A 22,528-nucleotide genomic window follows, 5' to 3' on the forward strand; every position below is an offset into this window, starting at 1 on the left:
TAGAAGGGTCGAGATGGCCTGTTTCCGTGCTATAATTGTTATATGGTTATATGGTTTATATGATGGAGATAGTGACCAAGGGTGGAAGTGATGAATGCATGGCTGTGTGAGCAAGTCTGTACCAGAACATGGTCCTGAAGCAGGAGGGCCGCAGGGAAAAAAGAGGGGGAGCAGTGAAAGAGGGTCAGAATTCCCACCAGAGAGAGGAAGAGAACCTCTTCAAGGTATCCATAATTTGACGAGATAGACACAAAATGCTAGAGTAACTCAGAAGGTCAGGCAACATCTCTGGAGAAAAGGATTAGATGACGTTTCGGGTTGAGATCCTTCTTCAGATTCAACCTTCAGTCTTAACCCGAAACGTCACCTATTCCTTTTCTTCAGGGATGCTGCCTGACCCACTGAGTTACTCCAGCATTTTGTGTCTATCTTCAGTGTAAACCAGCATCTGCAGTTCCTGGCATTATTTGAGGAGCACTAAAATGGAGACACAAGGAACTGCAGATACTGAAATCTTGAGCAAATTATAGATTTGGTTTCTGGAACAGATGCGCTACAATGCTAAGAACTATATTCTGCACAATGTATCTTCCTCTTGCTCTACCTATTGTACTTGAGTTTGGCTTGATTGTATTTATGTATGTTATTATCTGATCAGTCTCGACCCAAAATGTCACCCATTCCTTCTCTCCAGAGATGCTGCCATACCCGCTGAGTTACTCCAGCATTTTGTGTCTACCTTCGATTTAAACCAGCATCTGCAGTTCTTTCTTACACACTTATTATCTGATCTGATTTGATAGCATGCAAAACAAAGCTTTTCACTGTTCACGCTGTGCATTGAAGCTAAATCTTTCTTTGAAGAACTCAGCAGTTCAGGCAGCATCTGTGGAGGGAATATCCAGGTGATGTTTCGGGTTGGGACCCTTCTCCAGACTGGAAGGATGACCATGGAATAGAGCTGGATTACCTGTCTCGCTGCCAATCAGCGGCTGATTGGCGAAGTGACTGACAAACTCGGAGACAGAATGAAATTCACTGAATCCAAATTTAATCGAGCCTTCACTCCACTCGATCTGGAAGTGTTTGACGGAGTCTTTGCCTCTGCAAATGGAAAGTTCACAGACGTTAGTGATCTTCAACATGACAGCGTGGATCACTTTAGAAAGAGGTTTCTAGCTTTCCAATTTCTCTTGACACCATTGTACCTGGATTGTACCTGGACATGGCCCAGACCATCACACAAACCAACCTCCCTTCCATTGACCCCATCTACACCTCACTCTGCCTTGGCAAGGCCACCAGCATAATCAAGGACCAGTCTCACCCCGGTCACTCCCTCCTCCCTCCTCTCCCATCAGGCAAGAGGTATAGAAGTGTAAAAATGCGCACCTCCAGATTCAGGGGCAGTTTCTTCCCAGCTGTCATCAGGCAACTGAACCATCCTATCACCAATTAGAGAGCAGTCCTAAGTTACCATCTACCTCTTTGGAGACCAATGGACTTTCTTTAATTGGACTTTACCAGTCTTTATCTTGCACTAAACATTATTTGTTATATCCTGTATATGTACAGTGTGAATGGCTCGATTGTAATCACGTAGTGACTTTCCGCTGACTGGTTCACACGCAACAAAAGCTTTTCACTGTACCTCAGTACACGTGACACAAATAAACTAAACTAAACTGAAACAAGCCTTTTGGCCCACTGAGTCCGATCACCGATCACCATCGAAAGAGCAGTGATCTGAATGCCAGCACAGAGCTTGTAGTGGTGAGAGAAATGAAGAGCAAGACAAAATGATGTATAGTATTATTAGAGAGTCAAGAGTGTTTTTTTGTCAGATAGAACAATGACATTCTTACTTGCAGCAGCACAACAGAATATGTAAACATAGTACACTGTAAACAATATAATAAACAAGAAAAAGTTCAGTGTGTGTATATATATATACACACACACATTCCCATACATATATATTTAAAATGAAGATAGACACAAAAAGCTGGAGTAACTCAGCGGGACAGGCAGCATCTCTGGAGAGAATGAATGGGTTCACTTCCTATATATATATATAAACACACACGCACGCACACATACATAAAAAACAAACAATAATAGTGCAATGATAACAATAATAGTCTACATAGTTCAGAGCTTATTTGGAGGTTGTAGTGTTTAATAGCCTAATGGCTGTAGGGAAGAAGCTGTTCCTGAACCTGGACGTTACAGTTTTCAGTCTCCTGTACCTTCTTCCCGATGGCAGGGGTGAAATGAGTGTATGGCCAGGGTGGTGTGGGTCTCTGATCATGCTGGCTGCCTTTTTGGGGCAGCGGCTTCGGTAAATCCTTTAGATGGTGGGGATATATTATTATATTATATATATAATATACATATCTAATGTACATATATATTATTTATATTTATCTCTGTATAATTGCATTTATGGGCCTGTAAAGCTGCCGCAAGTAGGAATTTAATTGTTCTGTTGTCGGTACATATGACAATTAAACACACTTGAAAGGAGAAAGGAAGAGGAGGAGCCCGAGGGCTGAGGGAGAGCCGAGAAGGGGAGGAGACAGCAAGGGCTACCAGAAATTGGAGGTCAATGTTTATGCTGCTAGGGTGCAAACTGCCCAAGCGGAATACGAGGTGCTGCTCCTCCAATTTCCGGTGATGCTCACTCTGGCCATGGTGGAGGCCTTTTTCCAGCACTTTTGTCTATCTTCGATTTTCCAGCACTTCGATTTTCCAGCATCTGCAGTTCCTTCTTAAACAGTCACAGGGAGAACGTGTAAACTCTGTACAAACAGCACCTGTGGTCAGAATCGAACCTGGATCTGTGGCGCTGTGAGGCAGCAACTTTACCACTGTGCCATGGTGCCTGACAGAAGGATGTAAAATTCTGAGAGGCATATCTAAGACAGAGTCAGAATGTGTAGGAAAGAACTGCAGATGCTGCTTTAGACCGAAGATGGACACAAAAACCTGTATTTCTAAAAACTAAACCATTAAACCAAATGGGACCAGAGTGCTTGTTCGCACACGTAGATGCATAGAGACTCTTGCCCAGGGGAGAGGAATCGGGAACCAGAGGGCTTACGTTTAAGGTGAAGGGGGCAAAGATTTAATAGGAACCCGAGGGGTTACTTTTTCCATACAAAGGGTGGTGGGTGTATGGAATGAGCTGCCGGAGGAGGTCGTTGAGGCAGTAACTATCACAACATTTAAGAAACAATTAGACAGGTACACGTATAGGACAGGTTTAGAGGGATATGGGCCAAATACAGGTAGGTGTAGACTAGTGTAGAGGGACATAGTTGAGTTTAGTTTATTGTCACATATACCGAAGTACAGAGAAAAGCATTTGTTGCGTGCTAACCAGTCATCGGAAAGACAATACATGATTATGTTTCCACACTGTACGACGATGTATTAAAATGTCTCACACTGAACACCCACCACAGCCAGTTACAAGTGGCATTAGACATTTTCACTGCCTGTGAGATCTGAGGCTAATCTAATAACGCAGCGACTCTCTGGCCCAGGTCCAAGCTGCTTACCTTACCGACAGTGCGTAGAAATTTGGAGCATCGTGACTTTTCCTCAGCAGGTAGCAGCCATCCTTGCCGTTGGACAGGAGCAGAGCTTCAGCGGCATGGCGCGAGAGATCGTGGTGATACCAGCTGTCCAAGGAGAAGCAAACGAGAGGTCGTCAACAATGGAATGCATTCTAGGAGGCTGCTTAATCCAAGACAACCACCGCTGAAAGACAGTCACAACACACTGGAGTAACTCAGCGAGTCAGGCAGCATCTCTGGAGAACATGGATAGATAACATTTCAGGTTGGGATCCTTCATTGTCTGCAGGTGGGTCCTGACCTGAAACGTCACCTATCCATATTCTCTAGAAATGCTGCCTTACCCTTAGTTTAGTTTAGTTTATTGTCACGTACACCGAAGTACAGTGAAAAGCTTTTGTCGCATACTATCCAGTCAGTGGAAAGACTATACTTGATTACAATGTACTGGATGAAGTGAATAACATTTAGTGCAAGGTAATGTACAATGAAAGTTAATCCAATGAGGTAGATGGGAGGTCAGGCCGCTCTCTAGTTAGTAACCTAGCTTCAGTTGCCTGATAGCAGCTGGGAAGAAACTGTCCCTGAATCTGGAGGTGTGCATTTTCACACAGTGGAAAGACTATATATCAATTACAGTGTGCAGATGTGTAAGAAAGAACTGCAGATGCTGGTTTAAATCGAAGGTAGACACAAAATGCTGGAGTAACTCAGCAGGTGAGGCAGCATCTTTGGAGAGAAGGAATGGAGGACGTTTAACGTTTAATGCAAGATAAAGTCCAGTAAATTCTGATTAAAGATAGTCCATGGGTCTCCAATGAGGCAGATAGTAGCTCAGGACCGCTCTCTAGTTGGTGATAGGATGGTTCAGTTGCCTGATAACAGCTGGGAAGAAACTTTCCCTGAATCTGGAACTATGCATTTTCACTCTTGCCTGATGGGAGATGGGAGAAAAGGGGGAACTTCTCCAACACTTTTTTTTGTAAACCAGCATCTGCAGTTCCTTGTGTTGGCAATCTCAGCTAGACTGAATCAGTCTGGGAGGAGAACTGTAAGCCTCAGTTTAGAGATACAGTGTGGAAACATGCCCTTTGGCCCACTAATTTCACGCTGTTCATTGATAACCCATTCACACTGGCTATCCCACTTTCTTATCCACTCCCTACACACGAGGGACAATTTGCAGAGGCCAATTATCCTACAAACACGCACGTCTTTGGGATGTGGGTGGGAACTGGAGCACGTGGAGGAAACCCACACTGTCACAGGGAGAACATGCAAATGCCACACAGACAGCACGCGAGGTCAGGATCGAACCAGGGTCTCTGGTGCTGTGAGGCAACAGTTCTACCCCTGTAGCTGTCTAATATCAGAATGTTCTGATCAACTCTGTGATCGGACTCACTCTCAGCATTTGGCAGTCTTGGAGCAACTTCAAAAACTCCTGTCTTCGTCACTTCAGTCACCAGCTCCAAGATTTGAGCCTCTTTATTTTTACGAGTTGTGGCATAGGACCACTTGGCACGTTATCCAGCCACGCAGCATGGATAAAGTGAACGCTCAGTCTTTTTCCCAGAATTTAGACTTTAGACACTGCCTGACTTTAGACTTTTGCGATATAAAGTGGAAACAGGCCCTTCGGCCCACCGATTACATGCCAACCAGTGATCACCCTTACACTAGCACTATCCTACACACTAGGGACAATTTTACCAAACCTGTACGTCTTTGGAGTGTGGGAGCCACCCTGAAAAAACCCACACGGTCACAGGAAGAACGTGCAAACTCTGTACAGACAGCCCCCGTAGTCAGGATCGAACCTGGGTCTCTGGCGCTGCAAGGCAGCAGGTCTAGCCCTGCGCCACTGTGCCACCCCTAAAAAGGATAGATTAAAACCAGAAGGCATGAAGTGAGATGGGAGTAATTTAAAGAGAGATCAGGGAGATTAATGAGAGATCAATGAGCATAAAGAGATATTAATGTGATATGGGGCAATCAGAGGCCTGAAACGGGTTGTCAGAGGAAGCTATAGATTTGGATACAATTACAACTTTCAAAGGACCTTTTTGGACAGATATATGGAGACACAAGGAACAGTTCCAGATACTGGAATCTTGAGCAAAACACAAAGTGCTGGAGGAACCCAGGCAACATCTGTGGGGGGAATGGGCAGGCTACATTTTGGGTCGGGACCCTACGTCAGATATATGGATAGGAAGAATTTAGAGGGATATGGGCCAAATATGGTGGCACGATGGAACAGCTGTAGAATTTCAGCCTTCAACTTCAACCCGGGTTCGATCCTGACAACGGTGCTGTCTGGTGTTTCTGTGTTCTCTCTATGACTGCGTGGGTTTTCTCTGGGTGCTCCGGTTTCCTCCAACGTTCCAAAGACGTGCAGGTTTGTAGTTTAATTGGCTTCGGTAAATTGTCCTTAGCATGTAGGATGGAATCTCCATATATCCATTCAAATGTTTAGATTCATAATTGTATCTGTTTCTAGAGTTTCCTCTGTCCAATTCATCTCTACTATCACTGTTTTAGAAACATTTGGACACGCACATGGATAGGAGAGGATTGAGAGGTATATGGGCCAAATATGGGCAGGTAGGACTAGTATAGATGGGGCATGATAGTTAGCATGGCGGAAAGAGGCGTTCACATCGCCGCCCTGTTTCCACCAATCTCTCCACCTCCACGCACAAGAAGCACAACACAGACACCATTCTATGCAGATGCCGAGAAGTGTGTTTATCTCTGGCTGAACAACTTCTAATCTTGTGTGTGGACTAGATTAGAAGAAGAAGAAGTTAGCATGGGCAAGTTGGGCCAAAGGGCCTGTTTCCACACTGTATGACTCAATGACTACCCCATTGCGGACATTGGACTTTGTCTCTGGAACAGATGCGCTACAATGTTGAGAACTATATTCTGCATTCTGTATCTTCTCCTTTGCTCGATTTATTGTACTTCACTTTGGCTTCATTCCATTTATGTATTATCTGCCCTGCGCTCAGATACAGGACTCTTGAGTTAACAGAAAAACTGGTGGAGGAACCAGCGAGTCAGGCAGCATTTACACAGGGAATGGACAGACGACGTTTTGAATTGTGACACTTTTTCAGTCTGAAGCAGGGTTCAACCAAAACGTTGCCTGCAGATTTCCCTCCACAGATGCTGCCTGACCCGCTGATTTCCTCTAGCGCTTTGTTTTTCTTTTAACTCAAGATTCCTGCATCCGAGCGCAGGAGGCTGAGGGGTGATCTTATAGAGGTGTTTAAAATCATGTGGGGAATAGATACGGTGAATGCACAGAGTCTTTTACTCTCAAGGTAGGGGAATTAAGAACCATAGGACATAGGTTTAAAGTGAGGGAGGAAAGATTTAATAGGAACCTGTGGGGAAAGTTTTTCACTCAGAGCGTAGTCGGTATTTGGAACGAGCTGCCAGAGGGGGTAGTTGAGGCAGGTACTATAACAACATTCACAAATTACTTGGACAGAAACATGGATAGGAAAAGTTTAGAGGGATATGGACCAAACGTGGGCAAATGGGACGAGTGTAGTTGGGGCATCCAGTGAATTGGCTTCCACTGCCTTGTGTGGCAGAGAATTCCACAGATTCACAACTCTCTGGATGAAGAAAGTTTGTCCTCATCTCAGTCCTAACTGGCCTGCCCTTTATTTTTAAACTGTGAACCCTGGTTCTGAACTCCCCCAACATCGGGAACATTTTTCCTGCAGTTACAGCAAGTGAAAATCTAGCAGGTAAGCAGGATGCTTTCTCCAACCACCCCCATTTGAAGGCCACTATCTTCCACCGTTTCTACCAAGTGCTTGGTACCTACTTCCAGCAGCCACTGGTCCAGCAGCATGCACTGAGCCGCAGCCTGAAGGGCCTGTCCCACTTAGGCGATCCTTTGGGCAACTACAAGTGACAGTGGCAATAGTGTTTGCTGTCGGAGGTTGTCGTAGGTGAATGCTAGTAAAACTAGTCCCTGACAATCGCCTAAAGAGTCGCCTCAGTGGGACAGGCCCATAAGTGTGTGGGAATAGCGTAGAGCAGGGGAGCCACGACCAGCTGCGCCACTCGTTGTCCAGCCCACTCTCCAAGTCACTGATAGACACAAAAAGCCAGAGTAACATCCAATTTCCTCACTGTGTCTGTGGACCGACTCCAAGCACCAGAGGCCCATTGATCTGTGGCGCTGCTCGATACGTGATTGGCTTTGTGGAGATCAGAGCCAGATGTCACCGTGTCCCGGCACTCGGCCCTACACAGCCCTGCTAGCCGGACAGGGTTCAGTTTAGAGATACAGCGTGGAAACAGGCCCTTCGGCCCACCAAGTCCACACCGACCAGCAATCCCCGCACATCAACACTATCCTACACACATTAGGGACAATTTACACTTATACCAAGCCAATTAACCAGACCTTCAGTCTGACGAAGGGTCTCGACCCGAAACGTCACCCATTCCTTCCCTCTAGAGATGCTGCCTGACACGCTGAGTTACTCCAGCACTTTGTGTCTATTGGTTTAAACCAGCATCTGCAGTTCCATCCTTCGCGTGTACCTGTCCAAATGCCATTTAAATATCATTGTGGTAATTTCAAGTGTAGAATGAAGACAAGAGCGTTTGGTTGTCGCGTGCAGCGACATCAGAACAATGACATTCTCTGTTGCTGCACCTTAACAGGCTGGTTATAGCAACAACACACAGATACATGTAAACAGATTGCTTTAGTTAACTATTGCCACCTGTAGCTAGGTACAGGGAAAAGCTTTTGTTGCATGCTATCCGGTAAATGCAAGCAAGTAGCTCACAATGTACAGATAAAGGAGAACGGGCGCAACATATATATTCAATAATACAATGGATTAATAATCAGTAATATTGGGTAATTATCCCGGCATATAGCATTACAATTAATGCCCCACAGCGTCGGAGACCCGGGTTCGATCCTGGTCTCGGGTGCAGTCTGTGTGGAGTTTGCATGTTCTCCCTGTGACCGCGTGGGTTTCCTCCGGGTGCTCCGGTTTCCTCCCACATCCCAAAGACGTGCGGGTTTGTAGGTTAATTGGCCTCTGTAAATTGCCCCCTAGTGTGTAGGGAGTGGATGAGAAAGTGGGATAACATAGAACCAGTGTGAACGGGTGATCGATGGTTGGCATGGACTCGAGGGGCCGAAGGGCCTGTTTCCAAGCTGTATCTTTGCACTAATTATAATATTGAACAAATCAAGACTAACTATCGGATTTGAACATGAACAATATTATCCCAAGGTTGCAGAGCATTTGAATGGCATTTACTGCATAATCCCTGAGGTTATTCTTTGTAAAGTGAAGGGCAAAGATCATCTCTACAAGTTTCATTTTCTGAAGTTAATTTGTAGTTTATATTTACCATCTTGCCTTTGCGTATTTGTTCCCACGATACATGAATACAAGACTTACATTTAAAGATGAACGAAATATCAATTTAAAGACAGATATCAACTAATTTCCCTGATTGAGTATGAATATCAATTTCTTTAACATCCCCTCTCTCTCTGTCCCTCCGCCACCCGAGTGGTACTGCTTCAAAGTCGTCTTGTTGGGTCTCATTGTATGTGAAGGAACTGCAGATGCTGGTTTAAACCGAAGAGAGACACAAAATGCTGGAGCAACTCAGCGGGACAGGCAGCATATCTGGAGAGAAGGAATGGGTGACGTTTCAGGGCGAGGCCCTTGTAAAGGTTTCGGGTCGAGACCCTTGGAAGGGTCACGACCAGAAACGTCACCCATTCCTTCTCTCCAGAGACGCTACCTGATCCATGCCGGTCACCAGGGCGAATTCGGCACAGAGACTTTCACGGCAGCAGCGCAACGCTTCCGACGCCTCCGACGGCCCAGGACTCTTGCACTGAGGCTGCTCCATGGCCGGAGCTGCAGTGAGCGACTCGCCAGCCCAGCAAACACTCGCCAGCCCGGCAAACATTCGCCAGCCCGGCAAACACTCGCCAGCCCGGCAAACAATTGCCAGCCCCGGCTCCCCGTCCGCATCTGTCCCCGCCACTGCTTCTGCTTCCATCTCTCCTTCAACCCCAGCTCTCCAACACCCGCGGCCCATGTACTTGATATGAGTTTTGAAATTCTTGTTGATCACAGAATTTCTCAAGACAGAGCGTGAGAAATTTGTGATCAGCGTGAGAGCGTGAGAATTTGTCGAAATGCGTGATTCTCACGCTCAATGGCAGCCCTGGTACTGACAGCACTGGAGGTCAGGATCAAACCTGGGTTTCTGGTGCTGTAAGGCAGCAACTCTACCGCTAGGCCACCCCTGGAGCCAGCACGTCCGCTGGTCAGCGAACACCCTCACTCAAAACTCTGTGATTCTCACAGCCACTGCACCATGTCCACAGCAGTCGCCTACTCACTTTGAACAGAAAGCATGGAAAACAGGGAAGTGTTTGAGGCACAATTTCCTGATGCTGAGACAGTTTCCTGAAATGTGAGAAGTGAGCAAGCATGCCCCGTTAGCAGAAAGGGCAAACTCGGAATTGAAACAAGAGGCAGAAAATGCCGATGCGTCAAAACTCCATGGAGTGAAACTCCAAAAAACTCCAAACTCCAAAACTGGCCAGATGTCTAGTCGCTGGGAGACAAGTGAAAGCGCACCGTGCAATTACAGGAAATTCACAGACTGCACGGAATGCCAAACTCGCTGACTCGCTGGCTAACTGGAGAACCACAGCACATTGGCTGCTGCCTCTCAGCTTCACATACCGGGGTTCAATCCTGACCTGGAGTTTGCACGTTTAACCTCGGATCGCGTGGGTTTCCTCCCACGGGTTCTTCGGTTAATTGGACCTCTGTAAATTGCCTCTGGTGTGTAGGAAGCGGATGAGAAAGTGGGATAATAGGGAACGTGTGTGAAAGAGTGATCAATGGTCGGCGTGGATCGGACGGCCAACGGGCATGTTTCCATGCTAAACAAAATGGCAGCACAGTGGCGCAGTTGGCAGACCTGTTGCCTCACAGTGCCAGAGACCGGGATTCAATCCTGACCTTGGATGCTGCCTGTACGGTGTTTGTACGCTCTCCCTGTGACCACGTGGGTTTCCTCTGGGTGCTCCAGTTTCGTCCCACATCCCAACGTCTTATGGGTTTGCAGGTTAATTGGCCCTCTGTGTATTGCCCCTAGTGTGTCAGGCGGGAGTGGATGAGAAAGTGGGATTATATAGAAGTAGTGTGAACGGGTGATCAATGGCCGGCATGGACTCGGTGAGCCGAAGTGCCTGTTTCCCTGCTGTGTCTCCAAAATTAATTTTCCTGACTCCACAACGTCCAAGGCTGATCAGACAATTCTGAAAACAGTCCCATCCTGTTGTCCCCTCAGCCTCTCTCCAAGGCCCTTGTATTCTCGCTCGCATGTACTGAGATACAGTGAAAAATGTTGCTATCCAGTCATGCTATACACGAGTACTATCAAGCCGTACACACGGTACAACAAAAGAACACAAAGTGCTGGAGTAACTCAGCGGGTCAGGCGGCGTCTCTGGAGAACATGGATAGGTGACGTTTCGGGTCGGGACCTCTCTTCAGTCTTAAGGGTGGTGGGAACGAGCTGCCAGAGGGGATAGTCGAGGGAGATACTACTACAGCCTTCAAAATGCATTTGGACGGGTACATGAATAGGACAGGTTGAAAGGAAGGGTGGCACAATGGCGTGCCAGTAAAGATGCTGCCTTTCAGTGCCAAACACCCAGGTTCGATCCTGACTGCAGGTGCTGTCTAGGTGGAGTTTGGACGTTCTCCCTGTATTCCTAGGTTTCTCCCTAGGTCCTAAATCTCCCTAGGTTTTCTCCGAGTGCTCTGTTTCTTCCCACACCCCGAAGATGTGCAGGTTTGTAGGTTAATTGGCTTCGATGAAATTGTAAATTGTCCCTAATGTGTCGGATAGTGCTAGTGTGCGGGGCGATCACTGGTTTAGTTTAGTTTCGAGATACAGAGCGGAAACAGGCCCTTCGGCCCACCGGGTCTGTGCTGACCAGTGACCCCCGTACACTAACACTATCCCACACACGAGGGACAATTTATACCAAAGCTAATTAACCTACGAACCTGCACATCTTTGGAGTTTGGGAGGAAACCGGAGCACCCGGGGAAAACGCACATGGTACAAGCTCCGTATAGACTGCACCCGAGCTCAGGATCGAACCAGAGTCTCTAGCGCTGTAAGGCAGCAACTCTACTGCTGCACCACCCAGCCGTCACGTGGACTTGGTGGGCCAAAGGGCCTGTTTCCGTGCAGTATCTCTAAAGTCTGTAGAATATGGATCACACACAGACAAACGGGACTCGTGTAAATGGGACATCTTTGGCCAAAGGACCAGTTTCCGTGCTGTACGACCCAATTATTTAATTCCTCTGAAGAGCTAGCAGGGACCCATTGGGCCAAACAGCCTCCACTTTCTCCACAACAATTCCATGCCAAGCTCTAAACTCTGATAGTTTAGTTACAGGAACCAATGAGATCAATGGGTACCCAGATGAGAGATTGTATCAACTACCTCTGAAACTTTAACCATACAGTTGATATAATGGAACAAACACCAGGATTAACAAACAGTGGGATCATTCTGGATATCAGGAATAGGCAAAACCTGGAGAATTTGGCACAAATGAACCTTTTCCTTCAATGTTCTTAATTTAGTTTATCCACATTAATGCTGGAATTTTACATCGGGAAACAATAAAAACTGACCTTAATGAGCACACATTCACAATTTAATAGCAAATCTGCACCGTTATTAGCAAATGTTTTTATTGGTGAAAGAATAAAAGTGTCAACACAGATCTATTAAACATAGGAACTTTAAAACCCAGGGATAGGTCTGACCTACTCAGATGTCTTTAGTTTAGTTTAGTTAACTGTCACTTGCACCGAGGTTCAGTGAAAAACTTTCTGATGCGTGCTGTCCAGTCAGCGAAGAGACTATGTGATTACAATCAAGCTGTCCGCAGTGCACAGATACACTGTAGCTGGTACATTTTGCTGCATTTATGGCCGATCTGCCCTGGATCCATTCTCAAAGTAACTCCAGGGATCCACTGCCATTCCAGGAGAGAAGGAAATTGTTGACCAAAATAGTCTGTCATGCAACGTGGAAACAGGCCCTTTGACCCAACTTGCCCACGCCGACCAACATGCCCCAAATGGAAAGATACTATACACTTTACAGCTGGAAATAAGACACAGCCTACTGTCACCAACTGCGCGAGCATTTGCTCAGGATTCCAGCACCAGCAGTGTCTCGTGTCTACAAATCTCTCATCACAGTGGCACTTAATCCCTCACAACCCCTACAACCCCTACAAACGATGGAATGTTTGAGGGGGGGCACATGCTCAGCTTTTGTCACCTCAACCCGGCGGGGAATCTGTCATTTATACAAAGGGTGGTGGGTGTATGGAACGAGCTGCTGGAGGAGGTAATTGAGGCAGGCAGTATCACAACGTTTAAAAAACATTTGGATAAGTGCATGTATACGACAGGTCTAGAGGGATACACGCCACACGCAGGGAGATGGGACACGTTGGTCGGTGTGAACAAGTTGGGCCCAAGGGCTTAATTCCACACTGTTTAACTCGACAACTTATGTTTTTTAATCTCTGAAAAGAGAACATTAACCACCCGTTGAAATGGCCCACCTGTTAGCCAGCGACATCCATGTCACAGGGTAATGAACAGTTTAGGCTTCATTCCATAACCATCACAGCCAACAACAAAACACAACACGCTGGGAGTGCTGGGTTACTCCAACACTTTGACAATAGACAATAGGTGCAGGAGTAGGCCATTCGGCCCAGCACCGCCATTCACTGTGATCGTGGCTGATCATCCACAATCAGTACCGCGTTCCTGCCTTCTCGCCATATCCCCTGAGAAGTCCTATCTTTATGAGCCTTATCTAGCTCTCTCTTGAAAGCATCCAGAGAATTGGCCTCCACTGCCTTCTGAGGCAGAGAATTCCACAGATTCACAACTCTCTGGATGAAAACACTCTGGGTGTAGACAGCATCAGCAGTTACTAAGAAAGAACTTACTGTAAAAGCCACCAAGGCTGCCAGTAAAATAATAAACAAGAAGTGAATATCACCACCAGCCACCAAGATCCAGCAAACCCTGAGACAGATACCACCAAAACGCTGCATCAAAGGAACAGCAGAAGCTGGTTTACCAAAAAAAGACAGAGTCCATTGCTGTTTTAAGTAACCTTGATCAGACAAGCCTACAAACATGAACCTGAGACACGAATCTACTAATAATGTCACCTATCCATGATCTCCAGAGATGCTGCCTGATCTGCTGAGTTACTCCAGCACTTTGTGAGTCTGAAGTAAGGTCCTGACCCAAAAAGTCACCGATCCATGCTCTCCACAGATACTGCCTGACCCGCTGAGATACTCCAGCATTTGCCGTCTTTTTTTTTGTAAACCAGCAACTGCAGTTCCTCGTTTCCACTTTTAGTAACCGTTTATTGCCGCCGCTGCAGAGAGGGGGATAGATTGTAAGGAAATGAAAGGCAGTGCAGATCAACAAGACGCAAACCTTGGGGACAGGTGCACAGAGACAGAGACAGGGGGAAGGTTGCAAGTGAAACGAGGACTCACCACTAATCTCCGCTGAGCCGATTCTGACCGGCAGACTGGCTGGGCCTTAGTTAGTGGCAGCAGAAGGAAGAAACCTCAAGGAAAACCAGTCTTCACCACCTTGCACTGTGCAGCTGGTGCAAGTCTCTCACAAACGTTCAACAGGCAGAAAAAGAGGAAGCGGGGTCAATGATTTAAATGTAGCCCGTGCTGAGGAGGGGTGGTTGCTGGACTTTCGGTTTGTGTCCAAATTCCCCAGTTTCCTCTTACACCCCCTCGAGATCTCCGTTGTTGACCTTCCATTTCCTAATTGATTTCTCTAATCTCAATTCCTGCATTCCCTTGTCTCCCCTCCCTCCCACCCCTCTAGTTGTCCCACCAGTTCCACTGTTCGTATCCTTGTCTCCCTCTTCTTATCACATATTCCCCAGTTAACAATTGAGCATTATATGCTCCACCCTTCCCAAGGTCATCTGTTGCCTAATTTGTTCAGTCTGAAGAAGGGCGTAAGTCACCTATTTGTTTTCTCCAGAGACGATGCCTGACCCGCTGAGTTACTCCAGCATTTGTGTCTATCCTCCCCTTCTCTCCTGGCTCCATCATTCCCTCTCTTCCGCTTCTGGCACTTTCACTGACCTCACCTTTTTTATTTTCTCCCTGAACAGCACAGGAACAGGCCATCCGGCTTAGTTTGCAGACAACCCGATAAACTCATAGAAGACCTCACCTGGGCTGTACACAAGTGTCGCCGTGTAACTGGTGTAGACAAAGTTACAAAAAGTTCATAGAGTTCAAAAAGTTCATCAGTCTTGTCTTCTGACTCCCCGCCTGGTCCCCACTTCACTCGGCGGAACCCCCGCCATCCCCACCCCGCCCCGCAGGGTCCCCCTTGGATCTCGGCGTCCAGTTCAGCTCCATGTTCTCAGGGGCTTTCTACTGCCGCGCGGCACATCTCAGGTTCCGCGGCCCGCAGCCAGGCCTGCCGTCGGAATGGGCCGCGGCTCGCTGGGATTCCCCTGCTTGGACTGATGGTGACTTTCACTAGCCACGAGCGTGTAAAAATTGGAAACATTTCTAACACCTTTTGTGAGCCAGCGTGGGGAGAATAAAAATAGGACATCGTGGACTTGGTGAGCCATGGAGCCTGTTTCCACGCTGCATCTAAACTAAACTAAACTAAAGTGTCCATAGGCCTGACCAGTGGAATATTCAGCTTCTGAACATAGACGCCATCTTCCAATGGGTTTCACCTAAATGCAGAACAAGTATCAAATTACAGCTGCACAAATGGAGGCCAATTAATGAGTCACGTCATGCACTGGAAAATATATCTCAGTTTTGAAAAGACATCACCAATTGTGAAAGAGGAAGCAGGCAGTTATTTTAGTCACTTGTCGAGTTGCAGCAACAGAAATTTCCTTCCTTCTACTCAACTCTTCCAACTGCAGGTTTTTGAACCCTGATTTTGCAGCAGCAGCAGTTTTACACTCAGCTCTCTGCTGAGTCCACAGACCTGGTACCAAGATCACAACTTCTCCCTCAACGTCAGCAAGACAAAGGAGACAGTGATCGACCAGGAAGCTAAGCGCTACACATATATACCTTGCTATACATTGATGGTGCTGAAGTAGAGATGGTCGAAAGCTTAAAGTTGTTAGGAATAAATATCACCTGCAACTTGTCCTGCACCAGACACATCGAAGCAATGCCAAGAAAGCTCACCAACGCCTCTACTTCATTGGAAGGCAGAGGAAGTTTGGCACGTCCCCTACAGCCTTCACCAACTTCTACAGATGCGCCATAGAAAGCATTTTATCGGGAAACATCACAGCATGGTTTGGGAACAGCTCCATCCAACACCACTAGAAATTGCAGAGAGTTGTAGACGCAGCCCAGACCGTCACTCAAAACAACCTCCCTTCCAATGTCTTCATCTATGCTTCATGCTGTCCTGGCAATAATCTAGGACCAATCGCACCTCAGTCACTACCTCTTCTCCCTTCTACCATCAGGCAAGAGGTGCAGACGTGTGAGAACATACACCTCCAGATTCAGGGACAGTTTCTTCCCAGCTGTTATCAGGCAACTGAACCATCCTCTTACCAATTAGAGAGGGGCCTGACCACCCATCTACCTCATTGTAGAACCTCGGACTATCTTTAAACAGACTTTATTGGACCTTTTCTTGTGCTAAATATTATTAATTTTATCCTGTATCTGTACACAGTGGATGGCTTGATTGTAATCATTCATAGTCTTTTAGCTAACTGGAGAACGTAACAAAAAAAGTTTTTTACTGTACCTCAGTACACGTGACAATAAACTAAAACTAAACTGAATGTGTCCCTCTACCCCAGAGACATGTTTCCTACATAACGAACAACAGTAACACACGGTGAAGCTGCACGTACATCTTACAAGTCAGATAAGGAAGAAAGTAGAAACAAGGAACTGCAGACGCTGGCTCACAAGAAAAGACACAAAGTGCTGGAGTAACTAAGTAGGTCAGGTAGCATCTCTGGAAAACAGAGAACAGTAAAGCACAGGAACAGGCTCTTCGGCCTACATAGTTTATGCCGAGCATGATGTCAAGTTAAGCTGATCTTCTCTGCCTGTACATGATCCATATCCCTCCATTCCCTGTACTTCCACGTGCCGATCCAAAAGCCTCTTAAACCGCTATCGTACCTGCCTCCACCACCACTAATGTGTTCCAGGCCCCATGACCCTCTGTAAAAATCTTCGCTGCATATCTCCATTAAACATTCCCCTTCTCACCCTATAGCTCTGCTCTCTAGTGTTGGATATTCCCACACTGGGAAAAAGGTTCCGACAGTCTACCCTATCTATGCCTCTCACAATTTCACATGACAAAGAAAGTTAGACCAACTTGAAAACAAGTTTAGGGGTGACCTGGTAGAAGTTTATAAAATTCTGAGAAGCACAGACAAGGCAGACCCAGTCAGAACCATTATCACAGGGAGAAAATGCCAAAGACATATCTTTAAGGTGAGAAGGGCACAGCATAGAGGTGATGTGTGGGGCAAGTTCTTTTATTACACAGAGAATGATTGCAGCAGGATCTGGATCGATTGGCCAAGTGGGCGGAGGAATGGTTGATTGAATTTAATACAGAGAAGTGTGAGGTGTTGCATTTTGGGATGTCGAACAAGGGCAGGACCTACATAGTAAATGGTAGGCCTCTGGGTAGTGTTGTAAAGCAGAGGGATCTAGTACAGGTGCATGGTTCCTTTAAGGTCGAGTCGCAGATAGATAAGGTGGTCAAAAAGGCTTTTGTTACTTTGGCCTTCATCAGTCAGAGTATTGAGTATAGAAGTTGTGAGGTCATGTTGCAGTTGTATAAGATGTTGGTGAGACTGCATTTAGAATATGGTGTTCAGTTCTGGGCACCATGTTATAGGAAAGATATTGTCAAGCTTGAAAGGGTTCAGAAAAGATTTACGAGGATGTTGCCAGGAGTAGAGGGTGTGAGCTGTAGGGAGAGGTTGAGTAGGCTGGATATCTATTCCATGGAGCACAGGAGGATGAGGGGAGATCTTATAGAGGTGTACAAAATCATGATAGGAATAGATTGCGTAGATGCACAGAGTCTTTTGCCCAGAGTAGGGGAATCGAGGACCAGGGGACATAGGCTCAAGGTGAAGGGGAAAAGATTTAATAGGAATCCGAATGGTCACTTTTTCACACAAAGGGTGGTGGGTGTATGGAACTAGCTTCCAGAGGAGGTAGTTGAGGCTGGGACTATCCCATTGTTTAAGAAACAGTTACATGGATAGGACAGGTTTGGAGGGATATGGACCAAGCGCGGGCAGGTGGGACTAGTGTAGCTGGGACATTGTTGGCCAGTTTGGGCAAGTTGGGCTGAAGGGCCTGTTTCCACACTGTACCACTCTATGACTCTAATGGTGGGTGCCTGGAACGTGCTGCCGGGGGTAGTGGTGAAGGTAGCTACGATAGTGGTGTTTAAGAGACATTTGGATAAGGACATGCAAGGAATGGAGGGACATGGATCATTAGCGGTTACATAAGAGTTGGTCTTGGCATCATGTTTGGCACAGACATTGTGGGCTGAAGGCCTGTTCCAGTGTTGTACAGTTCTACGCTCTATATTCATGGTCCAGGTACAGTATATGTTTTTTCATTCAGCTTATTCTGTGAGTGGGAGTCAAAGTTTAGAGGCAATAAAATCACATTAAACATTTTGTATGTAGAGTTTTTGAGGGCGGCACACAGGCGCAGCGTTAGAGCTACTGCCTTACAGTGCCAGAAACCCCGGTTCAATCCTGACTATGGGGGCTGTCTGTACGGAGTTTGTACGTTCTCTCTGTGGGTTGTCCAAGAGTGTTTCGGTTTCCTCCTACACTCCAAATACGTGGAGTTTGTAGGTTAATTGGCTTCTGTAAATTGTAATTTATCCCCAGTGTGTAGGATAGTGCTAGTGTACGGGTTGAGTGTTGGTCGGCGCGGACTCGTTGGGCTGCAAGGCATGTTTCTGTGCTGTAACTATCTCGAAACTTTTATATCTTCAGGACAGTGCAGACTTGTGCAGGATATGCCTGCTCTGCTTGGGAGAGACGTACACATGGAAAAAAGATCGACTCATCCTTGAATGCCAGCTGCCGTAGCATCACTGGTTGCCTCCGATCTGCAGACATGAACAATGTCTACCTCCTGGCTGGCATCACTCCCCCAGACATCAGGAGAGCTGCTGCAGAGCGTCTGAAACAACTGACAGACGATAGACACCCATTACACAACCACGTGCCCCCTCTTAGGCGGTTAAAATCCCATAAAAGTCTCCTAACCAGTGTCACCCCATTGGAAACAACACCAACTGAAGCTCGCCTCCAGATGTGGAAGAACAGACCAGCCACTGTCCCTATTTCCACCAAGATGGGAATACCAGCACCAGAGCACTTATCCCCAGTTGCTGATGAACACTGGCTGAACTGAAGATGTCTCAACTGACTGTGAACCGGGGTTGAGCGGTCAAGGGAGACAATGCACAAATGGGGCTACATCGAGGGTACAACAACCTGTGACTGTGGCACACAGATCGAGACAATGCAGCACCTACTGTAATGCACATTACTGGATAATCCATGTACGACTGCAGACTCCAATAGTGCAACGATGTGTACTGCAGTGGCGAGCCACTGTGTAGCATCAGGACATGGAAGAAGAAGTACAGACTTGTTTAAATGTAGGAAACACTGCAATGAATTTGCACACGTCGTCTGCTTACAAACCGCAATTTCACTGCGCCTTCAGGTGTACGTGACAAATAAAATTGACTTTATGATTTTCTTTGCTGTTTTTGAAGGAGCACATGTAGGTATGTTACAATACTTACCTTCAGCGGCGCTGCAATTCTGCCACTGGCCGTGCGTGTGATTTTGGCGCGTTTGGGGGGGGGGGCGGGGTTAAAACACGGTTTTCTCCGACCTTGTCTGTATTATATTTTGTTGGAGTGCAAGCTTTTGCTGAAGAATCATTCCAACGGCTGTTCCGTGTCTTTTAAAAAAAGTTAATCGTTGGATTGATTTTAAAATCAGCTTCTGAAGCCGTCAACGGCTACAACGGGGACGGATTTTACGTAGGGGACGTAAAAGAAAGTTGCTTATTTTTATGTATAAAAAGTGTTTCTTAAGATGCATTTAATTCACATTTTAAGTTGCAAAATGGTGATTTTTCCCCCCCGTACGAACCAGCAGTGTTTTTGCTGCCGATACGGGTTTAAATTCACCGCAACCACAACATTCCAATTGATAGCGTTCCAGAAAAACCCACTCGCAAGCTGATTTAAATGGCCATTCATTTACAGATATTATACATTAAATTCCTTCCATTTGGCCTATAAACCCATGACAATGAGATTTAAAAATTAGGTTATATTGTGAATTCTTGTGTGAATGTTATTTGGACATTTAAGCTATTTAAAAATGTTAATCTATTCTTAAGAAATGGATAGATGTTTAGATCTAGTAATTGAATTTTGTAATTATCAACAATTAGGTAACTAACTAATTATATGCTTTAATTTCATCTAAGTAAGATTTTTTCATATTTGTTTCTGAATGCTTCAATCTACAATAACTGAAAATTTCTTTCAGTTCTCTTAATTTTTAAGAAAGTTATGGGCTTTTGTAATGTTCTCGATCACAGCTGTTATGTTAAGTCAATGGAAAAGCAATAGGGAACAAGATGCTAATTTCCGAGTATGAAAATGGCCATAACCTTTTTAATACTGAAGATATGAAAGTGAGTTAGGTTTCAAATTAAACTTATTTTTATGCTTTATCTGATGGGATAAATTACAGACTTGATTTTTAAAATCTCAAAATTTTGTAACATTGCTAGCACATGCGCAATGAGTTAGCAGCTTCAAGTTCCTAGGCACTAACTTCTGGGTTGACCTGTCCTAGCCCCAGCATAGGGATGTGATCACCAAGAAGGCTCAGCAATGCGTCTACTAACTTAGAAGTTTAAAGTTTGGCATTGAATACTCAAGTAAACCTTTGCAGATGCCCTGTAGGACGGCAACTCCAGCGCACAGGAACGCAAGAGGCTGCAGAGACTGGTGGACCCAGCCCAGTCCGTCACGGGCACAGCCCTCCCCACCATCAAAAGCATCTACACCAGGAGCTGCCTCAAGAAGGTGGCATCTATCATCAAGGATCCCCACCATCCAGGCTGTGCCCTCTTCTCACTGTTATCGTCCCATAACAGCGGATAAACTCACCCATGATAACCGCTGTATCTTTGCTACACGCATCCCTAATTTCTTGCTTGATGCTATCCCCAATCTCCCTACTGCTGTTTGGTGGTCTGTACACCACTCCAACAAGCGTTTTTCGCTCTTGGCTCTTTCGCAGTTCTACCTAAACCGATTCTTCAGCATCCAAGCTAATGAATCTCCTTTCTATTGCATTAATCTCCTCTTTAACCAGCACCTCCTCTTCCTTTCTGTTTATCCTTCCTGAATTTCGAATACCCTTGCATGTTTAGCTCCCAGCCTTGGTCACCCTGGAGCCATGTCTCTGTAATTTCAACTATATCATATCCCTTAACTATTAACTGCACATTCAATTCATCCACCTTATTTCGAATGCTCCTCGTATTAAGGCACAAAGCTTTCAGGTTATTTTCTTATCTCCCTTCTACCTTTTGCTTCTATCCTCCTTTTATGGCCCTTTATCTCCTTGCAATGGGTCCCATCCCCCTGCCCTGTTAGTTTAAATGTGACCTTTCCTACACTATCTTTCCTATACAGGCACAGTGGAAAGCTTTGTTTAGCATGCTATCCAAACAGAAGACCCATACATAAAGACAATCAAGTCCAATAGAAGTGATTCAGTATTTCCAGAGTTGAATTTAGTTTAATTTAGAGATACAGCACAGAAACAGGCCCTTCGGCCCACCGATCACCACATATACTAGCACTATCCTACACAAGTCATCTTACTATTTTTACCAAAACCAATTAATCTACAAACCGGCACGTCTTTGGAGTGTGGGAGGAACCCAGAGCCCTCGGAGAAAACCCACACGGTCATGGGGAGAACGTACAAACATATAGCCAGTAGGAAAAATTGGGAATTAAAAGGATCGGCGATATGTATGAAATGGGAAACTTGTTATCATTTCAACAACTACAATTAACTTACAAGCTGAAAAATAACCAATATTTTAAATACCTTCAGATCCGTGACTTCCTGAAAAAATATATACAAGGATAGCAAACTTTAACTCTAGACTCATTGGAAGAAGCAATGAACAATAAGGCTGACTCAAGGAAACTTATATCATATTTATATAATAGCATCTTAAATAGAGAATTACCATCGACAGAGACACTACTGAGCTGTATCTTTAGATGTATAGCACAGGGGTATGACTCTGAGTCACTCCCTTCAGTAGCTTTACTTGTTTGTGTGAGCAAGGATGACAGGATTGGGAGGTTGCTGCACAAGCATGTGGCATTGTCACGATCTAATTAAAACGACACATCACAGCGAAGCATTTCAATATTTACAGTGGGAAACTTTATTCTGCTTTATTAAGATGTGGATCGCTCAGAGACATGATTCATAGATGTTGCTTAATTTGGAGATATTTTAGAAATACAGTGCAGAAACTGGTCCCACCGAGTGTGCACTGACCAACGATCACGCCCTACACGAACACTATCCTACACACTAAGAATAATTGACAATTTTTACCAAAGCCCATTAACCTATGAACCTGCACGTCTTTGGAGTGTGGGATGAAACCGGAGCACCTGGAGAA

The 22,528-nt window shown here is 45.7% G+C and overlaps 1 protein-coding gene across 1 annotated transcript in view; it reads right to left on the minus strand.

Moving 5' to 3' along the window:
* Positions 1 to 22,528, minus strand: part of dapp1 (dual adaptor of phosphotyrosine and 3-phosphoinositides) — a 102,157-nt gene that overhangs the window by 14,902 nt on the left and 64,727 nt on the right. Inside the window, exons 2-3 of the mRNA XM_055641133.1 lie at positions 3,564 to 3,686; positions 971 to 1,104 (exon numbers count right to left, since the gene is read on the minus strand). Coding sequence (XP_055497108.1) covers positions 971 to 1,104; positions 3,564 to 3,686 — 257 coding nt within the window. The remainder of the gene's footprint in view (positions 1 to 970; positions 1,105 to 3,563; positions 3,687 to 22,528) is intronic.

The sequence above is a fragment of the Leucoraja erinacea genome, chromosome 1 (assembly GCF_028641065.1).
Source record: "Leucoraja erinacea ecotype New England chromosome 1, Leri_hhj_1, whole genome shotgun sequence".
Taxonomy (NCBI): Eukaryota; Metazoa; Chordata; class Chondrichthyes; order Rajiformes; family Rajidae; genus Leucoraja; species Leucoraja erinaceus.